General features: G+C 37.1%; 1 protein-coding gene across 3 annotated transcripts in view; it reads left to right on the forward strand.

Annotated features, from left to right (window-relative positions):
• Nucleotides 1–21,289, forward strand: part of LOC110444279 — a 125,655-nt gene that overhangs the window by 40,621 nt on the left and 63,745 nt on the right. For 2 of the 3 annotated variants that reach the window (XM_021488680.1, XM_021488693.1), the window contains exons 2-3: nucleotides 7,902–8,045; nucleotides 9,452–10,981. In XM_021488680.1, the coding sequence (XP_021344355.1) occupies nucleotides 9,476–10,981 (1,506 nt within the window). In that variant the 5' untranslated portion in view covers nucleotides 7,902–8,045; nucleotides 9,452–9,475. Of the gene's footprint in view, nucleotides 1–7,901; nucleotides 8,046–9,441; nucleotides 10,982–21,289 lie in introns of all 3 variants that reach the window. The other variant, XM_021488687.1, reaches the window with a different exon arrangement.

Raw genomic sequence — 21,289 nt, forward strand, 5'->3', positions numbered from 1 at the left:
AAGAGGAAAATGTTGGGGCCGTCTGACGATGAGGGAGAACATTATAAATGAAAATGTGGGGTCGGGTGATGATGGAGGGAGAGACATATAGAGGAAAATGTTGGGGCCAGGTGATGATGGAGGGAGAGACATATAGAGGAAAATGTTGGGGCCGGGTGATGATGGAAGGAGAGCATTATAAATGGAAATGTTGGGGTCGGGTGATGCTTGAATAAGGGTGTCTGTCAATATGTGGACACAAGTTTGTCCTAATATTTCCTTAAGTACAAACAATGCCTCTATATTTTTGATTTAAACGTATTTTATTTGCAAAAAAATACAAAAGGGATTAGACACAATTGTTATAAAACTTAAAGTTCGCCTTCTCCCTTAAAGCATTAATGATGAAATATACATATGACTGCAAAGTAGAAAATGTTGATGACTGTAAAAATTATTCAAAGGAAACATGAATAAGATAAAATGTACAATATACAAATCTTATAAGATTATTTTTGCATTGAATGTATCCTTACATGTCTCAGTAACCTGTATATAATATAAACATATGCTGTAATATTAATGTAAATAATCTATAGTTTTAATTTCATATGGAAACTTATGTCAATGATGCATATCATATAGTCACTAAAACAATGTAAATTTAATAATTTAAAATTAGCTTTGAAATCAACCTACATGTTTCAACACTGTAGCAGCTTGATGACGCAGCAGACCGCATCACACAATGGTCACATCCATGAAGCTTTCTTTAAAACACACCGCACCATGATGCCTCTATGTAGCAGCCAATCACATATATGGTGTTTGTTAGGTTTTTGTAGTAAGATGGAAGAAGGCTAAAATTTGACAAGAGATACTGTGACAGTATTGAACAGACTTATATTTCCTAAAGTTCTACAATAGATAACAGTTAAACTTTTACTCTTTAAGTATTTAAGGTCAAAGTTCTTGGCTTTGTAATTCGTTTTTTATCCCCCGCTTTCACCGAAAACTTCAAACTTGGTAACAGGGTTAAATGCCCTAAGGGCTCGGCCAAGTTCTATGACCATTTTCAGCGGACTTTATTTGGANGAAATATACATATGACTGCAAAGTAGAAAATGTTGATGACTGTAAAAATTATTCAAAGGAAACATGAATAAGATAAAATGTACAATATACAAATCTTATAAGATTATTTTTGCATTGAATGTATCCTTACATGTCTCAGTAACCTGTATATAATATAAACATATGCTGTAATATTAATGTAAATAATCTATAGTTTTAATTTCATATGGAAACTTATGTCAATGATGCATATCATATAGTCACTAAAACAATGTAAATTTGATAATTTAAAATTAGCTTTGAAATCAACCTACATGTTTCAACACTGTAGCAGCTTGATGACGCAGCAGACCGCATCACACAATGGTCACATCCTTGAAGCTTTCTTTAAAACACACCGCACCATAATGCCTCTATGTCGCAGCCAATCACATATATGGTGTTTGTTAGGTTTTTGTAGTAAGATGGAAGAAGGCTAAAATTTGACAAGAGATACTGTGACAGTATTGAACAGACTTATATTTCCTAAAGTTCTACAATAGATAACAGTTAAACTTTTACACTTTAAGTATTTAAGGTCAAAGTTCTTGGCTTTGTAATTCGTTTTTTATCCCCCGCTTTCACCGAAAACTTCAAACTTGGTAACAGGGTTAAATGCCCTAAGGGCTCGGCCAAGTTCTATGACCATTTTCAGCGGACTTTATTTGGAGGAGTTATGGCCCCTTGAATAACGAAAAACATCATTATCTGCTGTTTCCATGCATTAACTGCAACAAATGTTAACCGATTTTCTTCAAACTTAGTACCAGGGTTAAATGCCTTAAGGGCTCGGCCAAGTTTGATGACCACTTTAATCGGATTCCATTTGGCAGAGTTATGGCCCCTTGATTAACGAAAAACATCATTATCTGCAGTTTCCGCTTAATAACTCTAGCAAATATTAGCCAAATTCCTTCAAATTTGATAACAATGTTTGTATTCCTCTGTCTTTCCAACCATCTTGGGCACTCTTTGGTTTTCTTGTGATAATTGCTGTAGATATTGTGCAGATGTTTCAACCAAATTCTGTATGCACATCCTTTTCATGCTAAGTTTGCCANCAAACTTGGTAACAGGGTTAAATGCCTTAAGGGCTCAGCCAAGTTCTATGACCACTTTCAGCGGACGTTATTTGGAGGAGTTATGGCCCCATGAATAACGAAAAACATCTTTATCTGCTGTTTCCATGCATTAACTGCAACAAATGTTAACCGATTTTCTTCAAACTTAGTACCAGGGTTAAATGCCTTAAGGGCTCGGCCAAGTTTGATGACCACTTTAATCGGATTCTATTTGGCAGAGTTATGGCCCCTTGATTAACGAAAAACATCATTATCTGCAGTTTCCGCTTAATAACTCTAGCAAATATTAGCCAAATTCCTTCAAATTTGATAACAATGTTTGTATTCCTCTGTCTTTCCAACCATCTTGGGCACTCTTTGGTTTTCTTGTGATAATTGCTGTAGATATTGTGCAGATGTTTCAACCAAATTCTGTATGCACATCCTTTTCATGCTAAGTTTGCCAAACGATTTGATTTGTGCATATTTACAGATAATTAATGAGGTATAAAGCTTTTTTTTCTTCTGAGTTTCAAGCTATACATTATGTCTCAACAGCACGATACTCACATGTTTAAACCTAACCTCAATAATGTTTACCTACAAAATGTCCGGCATGCTGGGGATATAAGTTCCACGAATTTGCTTGTTCATTTAAATACTTTTCTTGGAGTGACATTCTTTAAAAAAAATATCTATGCTGCTAATAAAGAACTGTATCTATTTTTATTAGGGCCCCGTATCGGAGATAATACAGGTGCCCTATAGTCATCACTCTGTCTGTCTGTCTGTCTGTCCGGATTATTGACGGATGTACATGAAACTTGGTCAATATGTTCAGTTCACAAAAATACACATTGAGGTAAAAAATGTAGGTCAAAGGTCAAGGTCATTAGGTTCAAAGGTCAAGGACAAATTTTACATCTTTTCACTGATGAACATTTTGTTAAGACATCATGAAGCAAAGTTGATCAAAATTAAACAAGGAGTCAACTGACCAAAGGTGAAGGTCATCGGGTCAGGGGTCAAGGTCAAATTTTGTAGCTTTTCACTAGTGAACATTTCGCTATGACATTATGAAGCAAAGTTGTTCGGAATTAAACAAAGAGACACACTGAGGTAAATAGTCGAGGTCAAAGGTCAAGGTCATTAGATTCAAAGGTCAAGGTCAAATTTGCATCTTTTCACTGATGAACATTTTGTTATGACATTATGAAGCAAAGTTGATCAGAACTAAACAAGGAGTCAACTGACCTTAGGTCCAGGTTACGGGGTCCAAAGGGTCAAGGTCAAGTTTTGTATTTTTCACTGATGAACATTTTGTTATGATATTAAGAAGCAAAATTGGTCGGAATTAAAGAATAAGTCAACTGACCAAAGTTCGGGGTCACTAGGTTAATGGTCAAGGTCATTTCATTTCTGACTTTGACCCTGGCTCTTGATGTAGGAGGTATATAAGGTGAAAAAAAAATTCAAAGCTAACAAATGAGTATTGCACCAGTATGTACATTTCTGTTAGCCCAGCAAATATGGAGGTGGAAGGAAACAAGACTCACATTATAGTACATGTAAAATGTATATTTTGCTTCCTTGCGATTCTTTTTGAAGTCCAAATGTCAAACATCAAGGTCAGCTATATGAACCAATTGCTTCTTGATGATTATGGGGGATATATTGCCACAAGATGGAGCCCTTACTGACCTGTCAGTGTTCTAGTTTCCATACATTTTTGTATACTCTATGAGGATGCAAAACGATTTTTAAGTATGCAATTATTTTTCATTATGAATGGAATTAATCATCCTTGAAATTCCAGGGATTACGCTCTCTTGTGTTCTCTGCACCTCTGAAAAGTGTCGTGATGAAATGGACGGCTCTGTATGCAGCACCTTGTGGATGATACAAATAGACTAGTTTGACCTATAATGTACATCAAAGGAATCATGCCACACTGTAATGGTAAAATTGACTAGCTTTAAAGTTGGGCGTTGCTCCTCTGTAATTTTCAAAGGACAGGTATCAGCCTAGTGATTGGTCAGGTTTTTTCCCCACCTGGAACCAATCAAATATCCAACTGCATGCCTTTGATTTTGTCATGACATATTCCAGGGGGGCAGATTAACATCCGATGTTAGTGATCGTTATACGTAAGCCCTGGAGTTTTGAGGAATTAATGGGCTATTAATTAGAACTACAGCCTCTAGCTGGGAGAGAGAGGTTGCTGGGCAGCTAACAGTTCTAGCTTAACTAATTCAGATAAACCTTTGCCTGTTTATCTAGAATTATCTGTCTTACTATCTACATATTCATCTGTCAGATACATTTTTATTGTCATTTCGATTCTTAGGCAGTCTTGAAGTGTTTTGTGTGTATGTGGTATAAAACATGTTGTAAATTCTTACATTGAATCTAGGTGTAAACATTATGTAACAATTTTTCTGTCATCCTTGTTTTAGAATGGTTTTCCATGTCATACAAAAGGATATCTAAGTGATTGTGGTATTTACTACTCAGTTGTAGCTATACAGGTAGTATAAATGTTTGTGGTTACTGGTAACAAATGATCTCATCTACCTCTAGCGCAGGTAATGAATGTGTGAATGCATCAAAGCTGACACTTCAAGTTAAAAAGCTTTTGATTGAGATGAGAACTAAAATTTCTGGGGTGGAAGCGTGAGTACTACAGTATCTGATATATTACTGTGAGAACTACTGTACTGGCAATGCTACATTAAGTGCTGCTAAATATGTTAAAAACTTCAAACAACAATATAGTTAAACCTTGTTTACTCGAACTCGTCTACAGGCCCTCTGGGCCTCATGTTATTAGATAATGACAGAGATGTTTTGTCCATGTGTAAGTTGTATATATTGACAGATTTAATGGACTTTTGTTCATGTGTCTTCTGTAAGCAGCCAAGGAGGCTTCGTTTATATATTCTCTCTTTGAAAGGGCTTCCCTGTTGAATCTCAACAAAATGGGATTTGTGAGTAGAGTTATATGAGGCAGAAGCCTTTTATTGACAGAATATTTCTGAGTGTCACAATACAAAGGTCATGTATCACATTCCCCTCTTAAACAGACTATTTCTGAGTGTCACAATACAAAGGTCACATATCACATTCCCCTGTTAAACAGACTATTTATGAGTGTCACAACACAAAGGTCATGTATCACATTCCCCTGTTAAACAGACTATTTCTGAGTGTCACAACACAAAGGTCATGTATCACATTCCCATCTTAAACAGACTATTTCTGAGTGTCACAACACAAAGGTCATGTATCACATTCCCCTCTTTAACAGACTATTTCTGAGTGTCAACACTGGGAAGCCTGCAGGGAGTGTTGTGTACTGGTCTTTTGAGAAATGGATCAGATACCAAGACTTACTTCTAATTGAAGTGTATCAGTTTTAACGAGTTACTCATTTCATGCTCTAATTTAATCCTATGAGAAAATGAAAAAAATAACAATTAGCTTTTGTGTCAGGTCCCTTCCCTTTTAGCAGGAGACTCATTTGTTTATCTCCTCCCCCTCCTCCCCCTCCACCCATGTGACAATTAACCAAGAAACAAGAACCTCCCCCATTTTGAAGATATATTTCTTGCTTACACCAGAATATAAAAGAGGGGGACATATAGTGGGACCCATATCTATCCTGTCTCAATTCTCCTATTGAGTGTCATTGCTTGAGCAACATCATGTTTTAAGTTTCTGATCAAAACTAAAGGTCAAATATGGATACCTTAAATGAGTCCATATTCCTAATTTCAAGGCCAAGGTCACTACCTATTTATAGAAATTTGATAATCAATTCAGGAACATCACTCTAACCAACTATATTTCTTAATCAATATTGATCAAATTTTATACAATTGTCAAGTATGAAAAATGAGAAGACCTTGAGTGTGTTCATATTTCAAGGTCGTTGCTACAAATTACAGATTACTGCTCTTAATGAAAAAGAGTTAACATAACAATCAAAACTTAACTCCAGGTTTGAGAATTTGTATACCCCCCCCGCAACGAAGTTAGGGGGGAGGGTATACTGGAATCACTCTGTCTGTGCATCTGTCTGTGCATCTGTCTGTAGACAAAAAATTGTACCTCCTACTTCTCCCAGGTTTATGCATGGATTTTGATGAAACTTTACACACATGTTCTACCTCAAATGAACTTGTGTCTCACAGAACGCCATTACGTTCCTTCAATTTTTATAAGAGTTATGGCCCTTGACTACTGTAGACAGTACATAACGTTACTGAAATAGCTAATTATCTAGGAAAAGGTAGTTTTTTTTATACACATATACATTGGAATATTGTAGGGATTAATGAAATTAATCTACTCTTCTGACAAACTTCTGAGGTTATGGGGTCAAAGATTGAAGGTCACAAATGAATTACGTTACTGAAATGGCTAAATATCTCGGAAACGGTAGGTATTTTGTATACACATATACATTAAAATATGTAGGCATTAATGCAAGATTCTCTACTGACAGCTTTTGAGATTGTGGGGTCAAAGGTCACGAATGAATTATGTTATCAACATGGCTAATTATCACAGAAACAGTAGGATTTTTTTATACACATACATTAGAGTATCGTAGCCAATTATGCAGGCTATATTGTGACAAACTTTCAAGGTCATGAGGTCAAAGGTCACAGATGCATTATGTTACTGAAAGGGCTAATTATGGCAGAAATGGTAGGAATATTGTATACACATACCTTGGAGTAAATGTAGCAAGCTACATTGTGACAAAGTTCTGAGGTCATTGGGTTAAAGGTCACAGTAGCAGTGTTTGTCTTTTCTATCGGTCTGTCGATACGACATCTGAGGCAACAGTTCTAGTTTTTTCTGCATTTGCACTTTTTGATGTAAATGAATTTTGTGTTTGGTTTTTGACCACGTTACAGCGTTTGGACCCCATTAAAATATCTTGACCCGATTACAATATCTTGACGCGATTAGAATATCTTGACCCGATCACAATATCTTGACTCGATTGCAATATTTGGACCCAATTTCAATATCTTGGCCCGATTACAATATCTTCACCCGATTACAGCATGTGGACCCAATTACAATATTTTGACCCGATTACAGCAGTTGAACCCAATTACAATACATGAACCGATTACACTATCTTGACGCGATTAAAATGTCTTGACCCGATCACAATATATAGACCCGATTGCAATATTTAGACCCAATTTCAATTTTTTGACCCTATTACAATATCTTCACCCGATTACAGCATTTGGACCCGATTACAGCATTTGGACCCAATTACAGCATTTGGACGCGATTACAGCATTTGGACCCAATTACAATATCTTGACCTGATGACAATATCTTGACCCGATTACAATACCTTGACGCGATTAAAATGTCTTGACCCGATCACAAGATATTGACCCGATTGCAATATTTAGACCCAATTTCAATTTCTTGACCCGATTACAATATCTTGACCTGATTACAGCATTTGGACCCAATTACAGCATTTGGACCCAATTACAGCATTTGGACCTAATTACAATACCTTGACCCGATTACAGTGTTTGGACCCGATTACAAGATCTGGACCCAGTTACAATATCTTGACCAGATTACAGCGTTTGGACCCGATTACAATATCTGGACCCAATTATAATATCTTGACCTAATTATAACATCTTGACCTGATTACATTATTTCGATGTAATATTTCAGTGTATTTTATATTTATCTTTACAGATTTCTTTGTGAAGGGACCATATACTACTCTGTTTAATGGCTTTTTTCCTGTCTACTACTGTACATCTGCTCTGTCTTCGTCAGCCTAATCCTCTACAGACCACAACTGTAGGTCGTTATCACAGCCGAGAGATGTAGGTCAAGGTATGTATTAAACTGATACTGTCATTGTACACATTTTAGCAGTATTCTAATTGGAGTGCTTTTTGGGCTGAATACATTGTGCTAATTTATGATTGTTCTAATTCAAGTTTCTGTATACATATCAATATATATAGTTTATTCCATATGATGTGAGTTTACCAATTTTCATTACTCTTCTGGTCAAAGATTTTGATATCTGCATAAACAAGTCCTCTTACAGCGTATTGTCTATTGTCCCTCCTAATTCATAACTTCACTTATAATTACAACTCTTTTGTTAGCTTCTGTAAGTGTGATGAAGTGTGGCGTGTACTTTTATACTGATATTACATTAAGGAAACTACCAATTGTATTTATAGCACTATTCCGGTGGCCATGTAGTCGCACATGATACCAACAGTTTATGTAACACACATTATTTGTCAACATACTTCAATCGCAATTTAATTTTAAAGTAACAGTATTATAAAAAGTAATTGTTGTTATAAATTTTAACTGTTCACTTCCTGGTATTCTTAAAATGAAATACATGTGTTTATCTTTAACACTATAAATATTTGGCTGTGTTTGCAGTTGTCTTGTATTAGTGTGTAGATTTTATTGTCACATGTTGCCATTCAATCATAAACTTTATGAGTTCCCCAATATTACATAGTCAGAACCGATACTTCGCTGAAATCAATGACATTGGTTGAAGTGAACACCAAATACTCATTTCACCAGTAAACTCGGCCATACCTGTGAACACCGTTAGTCCAAAGATAAGATATAAAATATAATCCGTGAGGGATTTTGTTTGTCCTAGCCTGAATATCAGATCAACGATTTTGGTGTATGTGCCGCTATTGATTTATTGCACTATATAAACTTATAACATATTTAATGTTCTAAATTTCCTAACATGATCAAATAGATGTGTTTATTCAGGCACTTGTACCTGAAAATAAAGCAAATTCTTTATTCTGCTTAGTTTCATTGTTATTCTGTCTACCTGAAAATATCAGTTTCTGAAAAGGCTAGCTTGTTATCGATTTCTCTCAGAAGACAATCTACATATATATGAGGAAGATATATGTGAAAATTAATATGGATTTTTGATGGCAGTAGCACTGACGATCAACCTTCATTGAAATCACTTCATTAGCAGTCCTTAGACTGAGTTTAGGAAAATTGCCATTTCACCAGGGTTATGTTTTAGCTTAGACAAGTGTCATGTTTTGTGTCATTATGTTATCTAGAGAGAAATGACCTGTCTGTTTTTAACAATAGGTACCTTTAGTGTTAGTGTGATACTACATGCTGGTATGGTCGACAGTAATCAATACATTTTTGTTATTGCTACTTGTTATAGACGTGTTAATGAATAACAGTATAACAGATGCTTGCTAATTTTCAGTAATTTTCAGATACGCTGATGAAGCCATGACAACATGACGTCAGGTGGTGTCAGTCACACTTTCTCCATGAGCTCCACATACGTACAATGTTTACCAAAAGGCCAGTCGACAGAGGAAAACACCGGCAGTCCTGAGGAAAGTGGCAATGATTCAAATCAATTTTGTCCACAGTCTGATCTCAGCGACAGCTCTGTGATGGTCGAGTCACATAGCCAGTGTGAGAGGATGGGGGAACACACTGGATACACTAAAACCTCATCTGTGAATCTACAAGGCAGACATGAGCATCAAAGGTTATCCCTGGATTCAAACGCTATTCAGAACAAACCTTTACTTCCATATAAAACAACTAGTTGTAAAAAAAACAGGTCATTATCGTCGCCTTCAATAGAGAAAATGTCAGTGCGTCTTTGTGAAAAGACGAAATACACATTTGATTCTAATTTTGATCGTGGAATTGCTGCTGAAGATGGAAATTCGAGACAAGATAGGGTATCATCCTGGCCAGGTAACAGAGGATACCTGTCCGAGTACGACCACACACGATGGACAGGGATCAGTTCCACTCCCAGTCAGAATCACTATATTGAAAAACATTTGGTGCAGCATAGAGACCTTTCCCCAGTAGCTTGGGATACAAGTACAAGTCAAAAACCGTTTTCTCATTCATTGACCGAGACATCCTCAGTTTCAATGTCTTCACCATCATCACCATCATCATCATCATCGTTTTCATACCAGCCATTGTCATTATCGTCAATCTCATTGATGCCATCACCAGACACAACTTCCTTATACTCAAAAAACAATTATCAAAGTGCAATAGATACAAAGTCACCAAGCAAAGCAGCTAGTCCGTCATTAATGGAACCTTCCTACTCCGGTTGTAATGATAGTGCTGATAGGTCAGTATTTGTTGATTCCCAGGATAACAAAATTGAAACGGGACTCTCCAAGGATAGAATATTACGGTATAGAGAGTCAGAAAGCAGTAAGACACAGGAGAGAATGTGGAATTATAGCGGGCGTTACTGGGCCGGATATTTGGATACTGATGATAGGCTTTTGGGCCATCTGGTGTTGAGTCCTCGCAGTAGCAATGGCAGTATATGTAGTAATCGTTCTAGTAATGCAGACTCGGCTGTTGATCTTCTTACTCCTGAAGAGGAAGGTCTTGACAGTCCCAATACAGCCAATGAAGAATCTGTAGATTGGTTCAAAACTCCAGACAGAATGCAATACAACATTTCACAGAAGGGAAAACAGAATAAGTTAGTGTCAAATACATGGCAAAGGAACATTAAACTACCGTCCGTGGTCATCAGTGACCACAGTGGACCAGTCAGTGAACTGGACAAAGAGAGTGATATAGAGGGCGCTCAGAGTCAACCCAGTAGGGACAACACCACAGACTTTTTGACCTTCACGAGACAGAACTCCAGTGCTTCTCTCAGTTCTAACGAGTCGTTTGCGTCCGTGGCATCTGACGGTCTCTCAGACCTAGAGGATATCGAGCTCACCCCTACACCTAAACCAAAGGTAAGTCTAACATTGTTTATATATGTAACAAGTAAAATGTACCTGTAACGGGTGTTGTTTACCACAGGTTGATATCCAGGACAGTTTTATAGAAATTGCCTTCTTCACGAAGTATCTTAAAGATGTTTATATGAAAGGTGAGAGTTTAACTCTACAATGGATTTCCATAAGAGGAAACTTGATAGTTGATGATACACACACGCAAGCTAACTCTCTGTACAAAGGTAGGAGGTATCTGTTGGAAGAATACATAAGGCCACGCCAAATGGATTTTTATAAGGACATTTGTTGTAAATCACGAAAATTTGGTCAGAAATCTCAATTGTTAACAACCCCAGGGGTAGCATCTAATTAATGACAAATTGCTAGATGTTGGCACTGCAAGTCAGGAAAATACAAGCTTTGGGGCACTTAAATCAGTGATGAATATATGTTGATCTAGTTTGAAGTCTCGGAGCAAAGCTTGAATCCATGTGAAAATAACCTCATTAATGACACAATCTCAAACCATTTTTAAGCTCACATGGCCCGTAGGGTTGTGAGAATGTGTGACAAAGCAATGTGAAAGTTGTGAGAATGTGTGACAAAGCAATGTGGAAATTGTGACAATGTGTGACAAAGCAATGTGAAAGTTGTGAGAATGTGTGACAAAGCAATGTGGGAATTGTGACAATGTGTGACAGAGCAATGTGGGAATTGTGAGAATGTGGGACAAAGCAATGTGGGAATTGTGATAATGTGGGACAAAGCAATGTGGGAATTGTGATAATGTGTGACAAAGCAATGTGAAAGTTGTGACAATATGTGACAAAGCAATTTGTGAGTTGTGACAATGCGTGACAGAGCAATGTGTGAGTTGTGACAATGTGGGACAAAGCAATGTGGGAATTGTGAGAATTTGTGACAAAGCAATGTGAAAGTTGTGACAATGTGTGACAAAGCAATGTGAAAGTTGTGACAATATGTGACAAAGCAATGTGGGAATTGTAAGAATGTGTGACAAAGCAATGCGGGAGTTGTGATAATGTGTGACAAAGCAATGTGGGAATGGTAAGAATGTTTGACAAAGCAATGTGGGAGTTGTGATAATATGTGACAAGGCAATGTGGGAATTATAAGAATGTGTGACAAAGCAATGTGAAAGTTGTGAGAATGTGTGACAAAGCAATGTGAGGGTTGTGAGAATGTAGAAAGTGTGCAAAGTACATGGGTTTTTACAGTATTTTAGAACCATAATAAAATCCAATTTGTCTGGAGCCATTCGGTCTTTGTGAAAACATGATCACACAATGCCATATTTTAGTCATTTGTTTTTAGTTTTCAAGCTGGTCAGGCCGACGATTGGAAATCCGAACAACTTTGGTGAATTGGCTTCTAAATATGACTATCCAATCGGTGTTGAGGTCACAAAAGTGAGAGAAAATTGCTATTTCTGTTCAGATTTCCGCCCGTCATTCTGACCAGCTTGAAAACTGGACTTGGGTGTCCAACATTGAAATGTAAGGGCATTTAACCAGTATACAAGTAAGTTTGCTTCCTATTGTAGAATTTACAATCTATTAACATTGAAAAGTGTAAATGCCATGTGTTTTGCGCTACCCACAAGGGATGTAGCGTGTCATCCCGGGGAAAGCACAGTGTCCGACCAAATGAAATTTGACCATTTTTCGATGTTTCATGAAGTCTACCAAAATTATATACTGTATGATAAATTGAAAATCATCTATCAAACTTGAGAACAAATAGTTTCCTGTCTATCTAGCCTGTTTTCTAGAATGGGGTAATTTTACTAGGGAGACTGAGTTAGCAACATTGTATATATACTTATTGGTGTATTGGCAAATGAGGCTAGTAACTGTGATTACCTGTGGTTATTCTATCAGTGTGAAGACATGATTACATATATAAGTCATGTATTCCTTGGGTATGCTCATTTGAACTTGCCTTTATAGCTTCATTGACTAAAATGCGTCCTCACATTTATATCACACAACTTTCTTTAATGATAATATAGGTAAAGGGTAACCATAACAGCATATTCACCAGATTATATATAATTCACCAGATTATATATATTTTACAGATTATATATAATTCACCAGATTAAATTAGCTAGGCCACTGCGCTATTCTTACACAGGGGTCTCCCTTAGCTAGGTCAAAACACTATTCTTAGTAGGGGGTCTCCTTTAGCTAGGCCACAGCACTGTTCTTACACAGGAGTCTCCTTTAGCTAGGCCACAGTGCTGTTCTTACACAGGGGTCTCCTTTAGCTAGGCCACAACACTATTCTTACTAGGGGGTCTCCTTTAGCTAGGCCACAGCGCTGTTCTTACACAGGGGTCTCCTTTAGCTAGGACAAAGCATTATTGCCAAGTTAAGAACATGCTCTTTACGATGTAAAGGTAAATGATGTAAAGGTACATTAAGGCTGTAGGCACATGCTGTAGACTAGATATTTGTATGTAACTACGGCCTGATATTTTAATTATGGAATTCTACTTGACCATGGAGATTTCTAGATACCTTAGTAGGCAGTTCTGTCCATCAACAGCAACCTAACTTGCACATTAGGAACACTTGGACGAATCTAACATGATTGTCTGTGCTGCCTTCTTTGGACTGGACGAATCTAACATGATTGTCTGTGCTGCCTTCTTTGTGCTGGATAAGTCTAACATGATTGTCTGTGCTGCCTTCTTTGTGCCGGACGAATCTAACATGATTGTCTGTGCTGCCTTCTTTGTGCTGGACGAATCTAACATGACTGTCTGTGCTGCTTTCTTTGTGCTGGACGAATTTAGCATGATTATATGTGCTGCCTTCTTTGTGCTGAGCATTTTCTGTTGTAATTGTCATGTTACCTTTAACTTTTTTGATATTCTAAATAATGAAACTTAACAATCATGATGTCTGGAATTTAAACTTTGTTTTTGTAACCTGACACAGTGAAAACATCAATTGTAGTTATGCGTAAAGAAAAGAATTTGCGATTCAACTATTTTACCTGGAGTTGTGGCACCTTAAACTTTCTGCTCCAAAAATCTTGTAAGCTCCTCCTTAACAGTTCTTTGGAATTTTTGTAATTTATGACACCGTGAAGCTCTTGAAGCTTTAAATTCTACTCAAGAAACATTGTTAGCCAAGCAGGGGATATATCTTGTGAGGTTGCTCACAGTTTTTGACACATGCGTTAGGTAATGAAAGTGTCTAGGGGATCGCGCATACTACAAAATTTGCTTAACGTGGAATTGCACTAGCGAAACATATGCCACCTATGAATATATCTTTTGGTCCTTTTATGGTAGCTGATATCTCCTTATATGGAAGTCATTCATTCACATTTCATTCATATGCAAATGTTTTGGGCAGCGACCCCTAGCATTTTCATTCATGCCGTAGTGACGCCATTTTTTGTGGTTCGCCTACTGCTTTATTTACAAAAATTGTAACGCAACTTCTTGGTGCAAAATTTCTTACATCTTATTGAGTGTTACATTACAAACTCGTTAGCTAGGATGAGTATAACGATGCATGTAGTTCTTATAGTTCCTGCTCGAAGTTATTTGAAAGTGACAGTAGAATTTACATACTGATCATTACGACGACAAAATGAAATCTTTTCGATTTTTTTCAACAAGCTGATATTAATGTCAATTAACAAATGATTTCAATTATCACTTCATCAATTTGTATAAATATCTTATCAGGTTTCCACATTAATGTATGTTTTTAGTTCAAGTTAAATTTATTTATCACAGACACCTGTATTTTTAGATCCAGGAAGTTACTCCACTGATTGGCTATAATGTAAAATATAAATGTCAATGTCGCCATGTAAATGTGATGACGGATTTTACCGATATAATCGAAATATCATGTATCCTCACTGATTACCAATAATAGTGCTTATTATCATAATTATTTTTGTCATATCAATAACAGTGTTTATTATCATAATCATTTTTGTCATATTAGCTACACCTGTATAATAACATCCTGTACTCGTGGCATTTTAAGCGACGTACATGTTATATTGAATTTGTCATATAATCTGCCATATAAACAACATCCGCTTGACAAATATCACAATTGATATTGTTTTAAGAGAAATGTTACCAGCAAGTTCAACTGAAAGTTACATTGTCATGATTGTGAAATACTTGCTTAAGTTCTTTCGAAAAAGAGGTGTCCCATAGAAATCACATGTTGCAATGTGTTTTCAAGTATTACAGTTGTTTGAAGATTGATGCTTTAATATTGAGATGAAAAGTAATGAAGACACAACAACTGCAGGAGTCAAATTGAGGACGTTCATATTATTACAATCAATTTATCAATGTGTCCATCTAGGAATTACATCTTTACCGCATAAAATATTAGTGTCCAATTTATTGGTTTTAAATGCTTATCAAAATCTTGACAGAGGAAGTTCCTCTTTGATTATGACTAATGCAGAATAACCGTTGACCTACAATCATCTTCCTGGTTATGACCATCTCCCTTACAGGTAAAATACAGTATACACCTGGTTATGGCAATCTTCATCAGAGGTAAAATATACAGTATACACCTGGTTATAACCATCTTCATCACAGGTAAAATAAACAGTATACACCTGGTTATTACACCTGGTTATGGCCTTCTTCATCTCGGGTAAAATACAGTATACCCCTGGTTATGGCCTTCTTCATCTCAGGTAAAATACAGTATACACCTGGTTATGGCCATCATCATCTTAGGTAAAATACAGTATACACCCGGTTATGGCCATAATCATCACAGGTAAAATAAACAGTATACACCTGGTTATAACCATCTCCGTTACAGGTAAAATACAGTATACACCTGGTAATAACCATCTTCATCACAGGTAAAATACAGTATCCCCCTGGTTATACCATCTCCCTTACAGGTAAAATACAGTATACACCTGGTAATAACCATCTTCATCACAGGTAAAATACAGTATACACCTGGCTATGGCCTTCTTCATCTCAGGTAAAATACAGTATACACCTGGTTATAACCATCTTCATCACAGGTAAAATACAGTATTCACCTGGTTATGACCAACTTCATCACAGGTAAAATACAGTATACACCTAGTTATGGCCATCTTCATCACAGGTAAAATATACAGTATACACCTGGTTATAACCATCTTCATCACAGGTAAAATACAGTATTCACCTGGTTATGACCAACTTCATTACAGGTAAAATACAGTATACACCTAGTTATGGCCATCTTCATCACAGGTAAAATATACAGTATACACCTGGTTATAACCATCTTCCTTACAGGTAAAATACAGAATACACCTGGTTATGACCTTCTTCATCACAGGTAAAATACAGTATACACCCGGTTATGGCCATCGCCATCACAGGTAAAATATACAGTATACACCTGGTTATAACCATCTCCGTTACAGGTAAAATACAGTATACACCTGGTTATGACCTTCTTCATCACATGTAAAATACAGTATACACCTGGTTATGACCTTCTTCATCACAGGTAAAATATACAGTATACACCTGGTTATAACCATTTTCACCACAGGTAAAATACAGTATACATCTGGTAATGGCCATCTTAATTACAGGTAAAATACAGTATACACGTGGTTATGGCCATCTTCATCACAGGTAAAATATACAGTATACACCTGGTTATAACCATCTCCCTTACAGGTAAAATATAGTATACACCTGGTTATAACCATCTCCCTTACAGGTAAAATATAGTATACACCTGGTTATAACCATCTCCCTTACAGGTAAAATATAGTATACACCTGGTTATAACCATCTCCCTTACAGGTAAAATATAGTATACACCTGGTTATAACCATCTCCCTTACAGGTAAAATACAGTATACACCTGGGTATGACCTTCTTCATCACAGGTAAAAAATACAGTATACACCTGGTTATGACCTTCTTCATCACAGGTAAAATCAGTATACACCTGGTTATGGCCATCATCATCACAGGTAAAATAAACAGTATACACCTGGTTATAACCATCTCCCTTACAGGTAAAATATAGTATACACCTGGTTATAACCATCTCCCTTACAGGTAAAATACAGTATGCACCTGGCTATAACCATTTTCATCACAGGTAAAATACAGTATACACCTGGGTATGACCTTCTTCATCACAGGTAAAATCAGTATACACCTGGTTATGGCCATCATCATCACAGGTAAAATAAACAGTATACACCTGGTTAAAACCATCCTCATCACAGGGAAAATACAGTATACACCTGGTTATGGCCTTCTTCATCACAGATAAAATACAGTATACACCTGGTTATGACTTTCTTCATCACAGGTAAAATACAGTATACACCTGGTTATGGCCATCATCATCACAGGTAAGATATAAAGTATACACCTGGTTATAACCATCTCCCTTACAGGTAAAATACAGTATACACCTGGTTATGGCCATCATCATCACAGGAAAGATATAAAGTATACACCTGGTTATAACCATCTCCCTTACAGGTAAAATACAGTATACACCTGGTTATGGCCATCATCATCACAGGTAAGATATAAAGTATACACCTGGTTATAACCATCTCCCTTACAGGTAAAATACAGTATACACCTGGTTATGACCTTCTTCATCGCAGGTAAAATACAGTATACACCTGGTTATAGCCTTCTTCATCACAGATAAAATACAGTATACACCCAGTTATGACTTTCTTCATCACTGGTAAAATGCAGTATACACCTGGTTATGGCCATCTTCATCGCAGGTAAAATATAAAGTATACACCTGGTTATACCATCTCCCTTACAGGTAAAATACAGTATACACCTGGTTATGACCTTCTTCATCACAGATAAAATACAGTATACACCTGGTTATGACCATCTTCATCACAGATAAAATACAGTATACACCTGGTTATGGCTATCTCCCTTACTGGTAAAATACAGTATACACCTGGTTATGGCCATCATCATCACAGGTAAAATATACAGTATACACCTGGTTATAACCATCCCCATCACAGGTAAAATACAGTATACACCTCGAAATGGCCATCTTAATTACAGGTAAAATACAGTATACACCTGGTTATGGCCATCTTAATTACAGGTAAAAAATACAGTATACACCTGGTTATGGCCTTCTTCATCACAGGTAAAATACAGTATACAGCTGGTTATGGCTGTCTTCATCACAGGGAAAATACAGTTTACACCTGGTTATGGCCATCTTCATCACAGATAAAATACAGTATACACCTGGTTATGACCATCTTCATCACAGGTAAAATACAGTATACACCTGGTTATGGCCATCTTCATCACAGGTAAAATACAGTATACACCTGGTTATGGCCATCTCCATCACAGATAAAATACAGTATACACCTGGTTATGACCNCCATGCACAAGAGAAATATCATAGATGTCAAATACCAGGACCTGAACCATGCACAAGAGAAATATCATAGATGTCAAATACCAGGACCTGAACCATGCACAAGAGAAATATCATAGATGTCAAATACCAGGACCTCAACCATGCACAAGAGAAATATCATAGATGTCAAATACCAGGACCTCAACCATGCACAAGAGAGATATTTGCACAATTACAATGGTTGATTACCATAAGCACATATTATATTTCATTTTTACTATTTTATTCAAATTAATCCTTGCATAAAATATTAAGATAAGGCTGTCAATGTTTCTGCTGTATACACTCTGGCCTCTAAAGTCAGTTTTTACTGTTCAATTTGTTCCTGTATATTACAAGCAGTATTATAGGGTGTGGGCCCTTTTAAGGTATTTGAACATTTTGGATTGTCCCAGTAATGTTTCAGATATCTACAAATGTTTCAGATAGTCTTACTGGTATACTGATGTAGATAAGATGTCTGTTTTATAATTCACAGGTTAAAGGATCTTGAATTCCCAGGGAAGGGATGTTTTGTGAATTATTTTTTATAAAAATATATTTCTATCTTAATACATGTATAAATATTTCCAATAGTAAATGGACAAGGAACTTGCAAGTAAAACAAGAAAATGCAGCAAAGCTGCTGCACACTATTTTTTTTATGCAAATGAATTACTGACCGTCCAACAACCACTAGAGAACGGATCCTGCATGCTCAAATTTATTTCATTGTAATTATATAAATGCATTAATTTTGTCGTTCAGAATATTCTGCTCACGCTCAATATCCTTACATTTTGCACTATTGTCGCTCAATAATTGTCCCACAGCATACAAATGTACATTTTAACCGCAGGTTCAGGCCTTATAATAATGTCAACGATTTGGTAATAACGTCATCTTCTGAGAGAGAGAAGCCAGGACATAACATATAATTTACATAAAATATCATTTATACCTTTTTGTCAAAATCGCAGCTACTATTGCAAATATTTCTTTTGACATTGTACCTATTTTACTTTTAGCTCACTGGGTCCGAAGGTTCAAGGTGTGCTTATGCCATACCGTGGCATCCGTCGTCCGTCCTTTATCTGTTGTCCGTCGTCCGTCCTTTGTCTGCATGTTGTCCGTCGTCCGTCCGTCAATAATTTTTTTAAACGACTTCTTCTTCTTAATCACTGATTGGATTTTTAACTAAATTTGACTGGAAGCATCCCTAAGTATTGGGAATTCACAATTGTACAAATGGTGGGGCTGACCCCCTCAGGGGGCTGAGGGGCAGGGCCAAAAGGGGGCAATTTGGCTATATTGCTTGAAGCGACTTCTCTGGAACTAAGAGATGGATATAATCAGCCATATTTGATTGGAAGCATCCCTAGGTAGTGGAAATTCAAAATTGTACAAATGGTGAGGCTGACCGGCGGGGCCAAAAGGGGGCAATTGGGCTTTATTGCTTTAAGTGACTTCTTATCTGGGTTTTTAGGTCACCTGAGCTTTAGCATTTTACATTTTCAACTTAAGCTGATATACTGGCAAAGGGATTTCATTAATATTTCATGGGAAGGTTACTGACATCTCCCTGACCAAGTGTTGTTATTTTTTGGGTCGATCAGAAATCCAATATGGCCACCATGGCCGCCATTTTGAAAAACTATTTCAAACTTAAAAACAAGTTCTAATAATCGGTCTAGGAATGATCAGCTCATTGTCCTGACAAACTTAAGTTAATGTTACTTAACAATTTTTTACTCAAATTGGTACATATTTCAACAACAAAAATAAATACTGTAGGACTCAGGTGACTGTTAAGGCTCATGGGCCTCTTGTTATTTGGTAAAATACAAGCCGTCTTCTAGGCTAAGGATCCCCGTCGCTCTGCCTAAAAATGTAATGATGCATTGTGGTTTTTTAGCTCACCTGGTCCGAAGGACCAAGGTGAGCTTATGCCATACCGCGGCGTCCTTCATCCGTCGTCCTGCGTCTGTCGTCCGTCATCTGTCGTCCGTCGTCCGTCAACTTTACACTACTAGCCATGAACCAATGAGCGGATTTTAACAAAATTTGGTGTGGAGCATCCTTGGGTGAAGAAGAACAAATTTGGTATAAATGGTGGGTCTGGCCCCCCAGGGACCTGAGGGGCGGGGCCAAATAGGGGAAACATAGCAAATTTTTCTTTAAAATCCTTCTTCTTCTGTAGAAAAGAAAGGATTTGTTCCATATTTGGTCAGAAGCATCCTTTGGGGAAGGGGAACAAAGTTTGTATAAATGGTGGGTCTGGCCTCCCTTGGGGCTGAGGGGCGGGGCCCAATAGGGGAAATGTAGCAAATTCTTCAAAATCCTTCTTCTTCTGTAGGAATGGAAGGTTTTGTTCCATATTTGGTCTGAAGCATCCTTGGATGAAAGGGAACCAATTTTGTATAAACCGTGGATCTGGCCCCCCAGATGCCTGAGGGGCTGGGCCCAATAGGGGAAACATAACAAATTATTCTTTAAAATCCTTCTTCTTCTGTAGGAATGAAACTGTAGGAATGAAAGGATTTGGTCCATATTCATCAGAAGCATCCTTGGGGGAAGGGGAACCAATATTGTATAAATGGTGAGTCTGGCCCCCCTGGGGACTGGGGGGCGGAGCCCAATAGGGGAAATATAGCAAATTCTTTAAAATACTTCTTCTTCTGTAGGAATGAAAGGATTTGTTCCATATTTGGTGTGGAGCATCCTTGGGTGAAGGGGATCCAATTTTGTATAAATCAAGGGTCTGGCCCCCCAGGGGCCTGAGGGACTGGGCCCAATAGGGGAAACATAGCAAATTATTCTTTAAAATCCTTATTCTTCTGTAGGAATGAAAGGATTTGGTCAATATTTG

The sequence above is a fragment of the Mizuhopecten yessoensis genome, unplaced genomic scaffold (genome assembly GCF_002113885.1).
Source record: "Mizuhopecten yessoensis strain PY_sf001 unplaced genomic scaffold, ASM211388v2 scaffold2039, whole genome shotgun sequence".
NCBI lineage: Eukaryota > Metazoa > Mollusca > Bivalvia > Pectinida > Pectinidae > Mizuhopecten > Mizuhopecten yessoensis.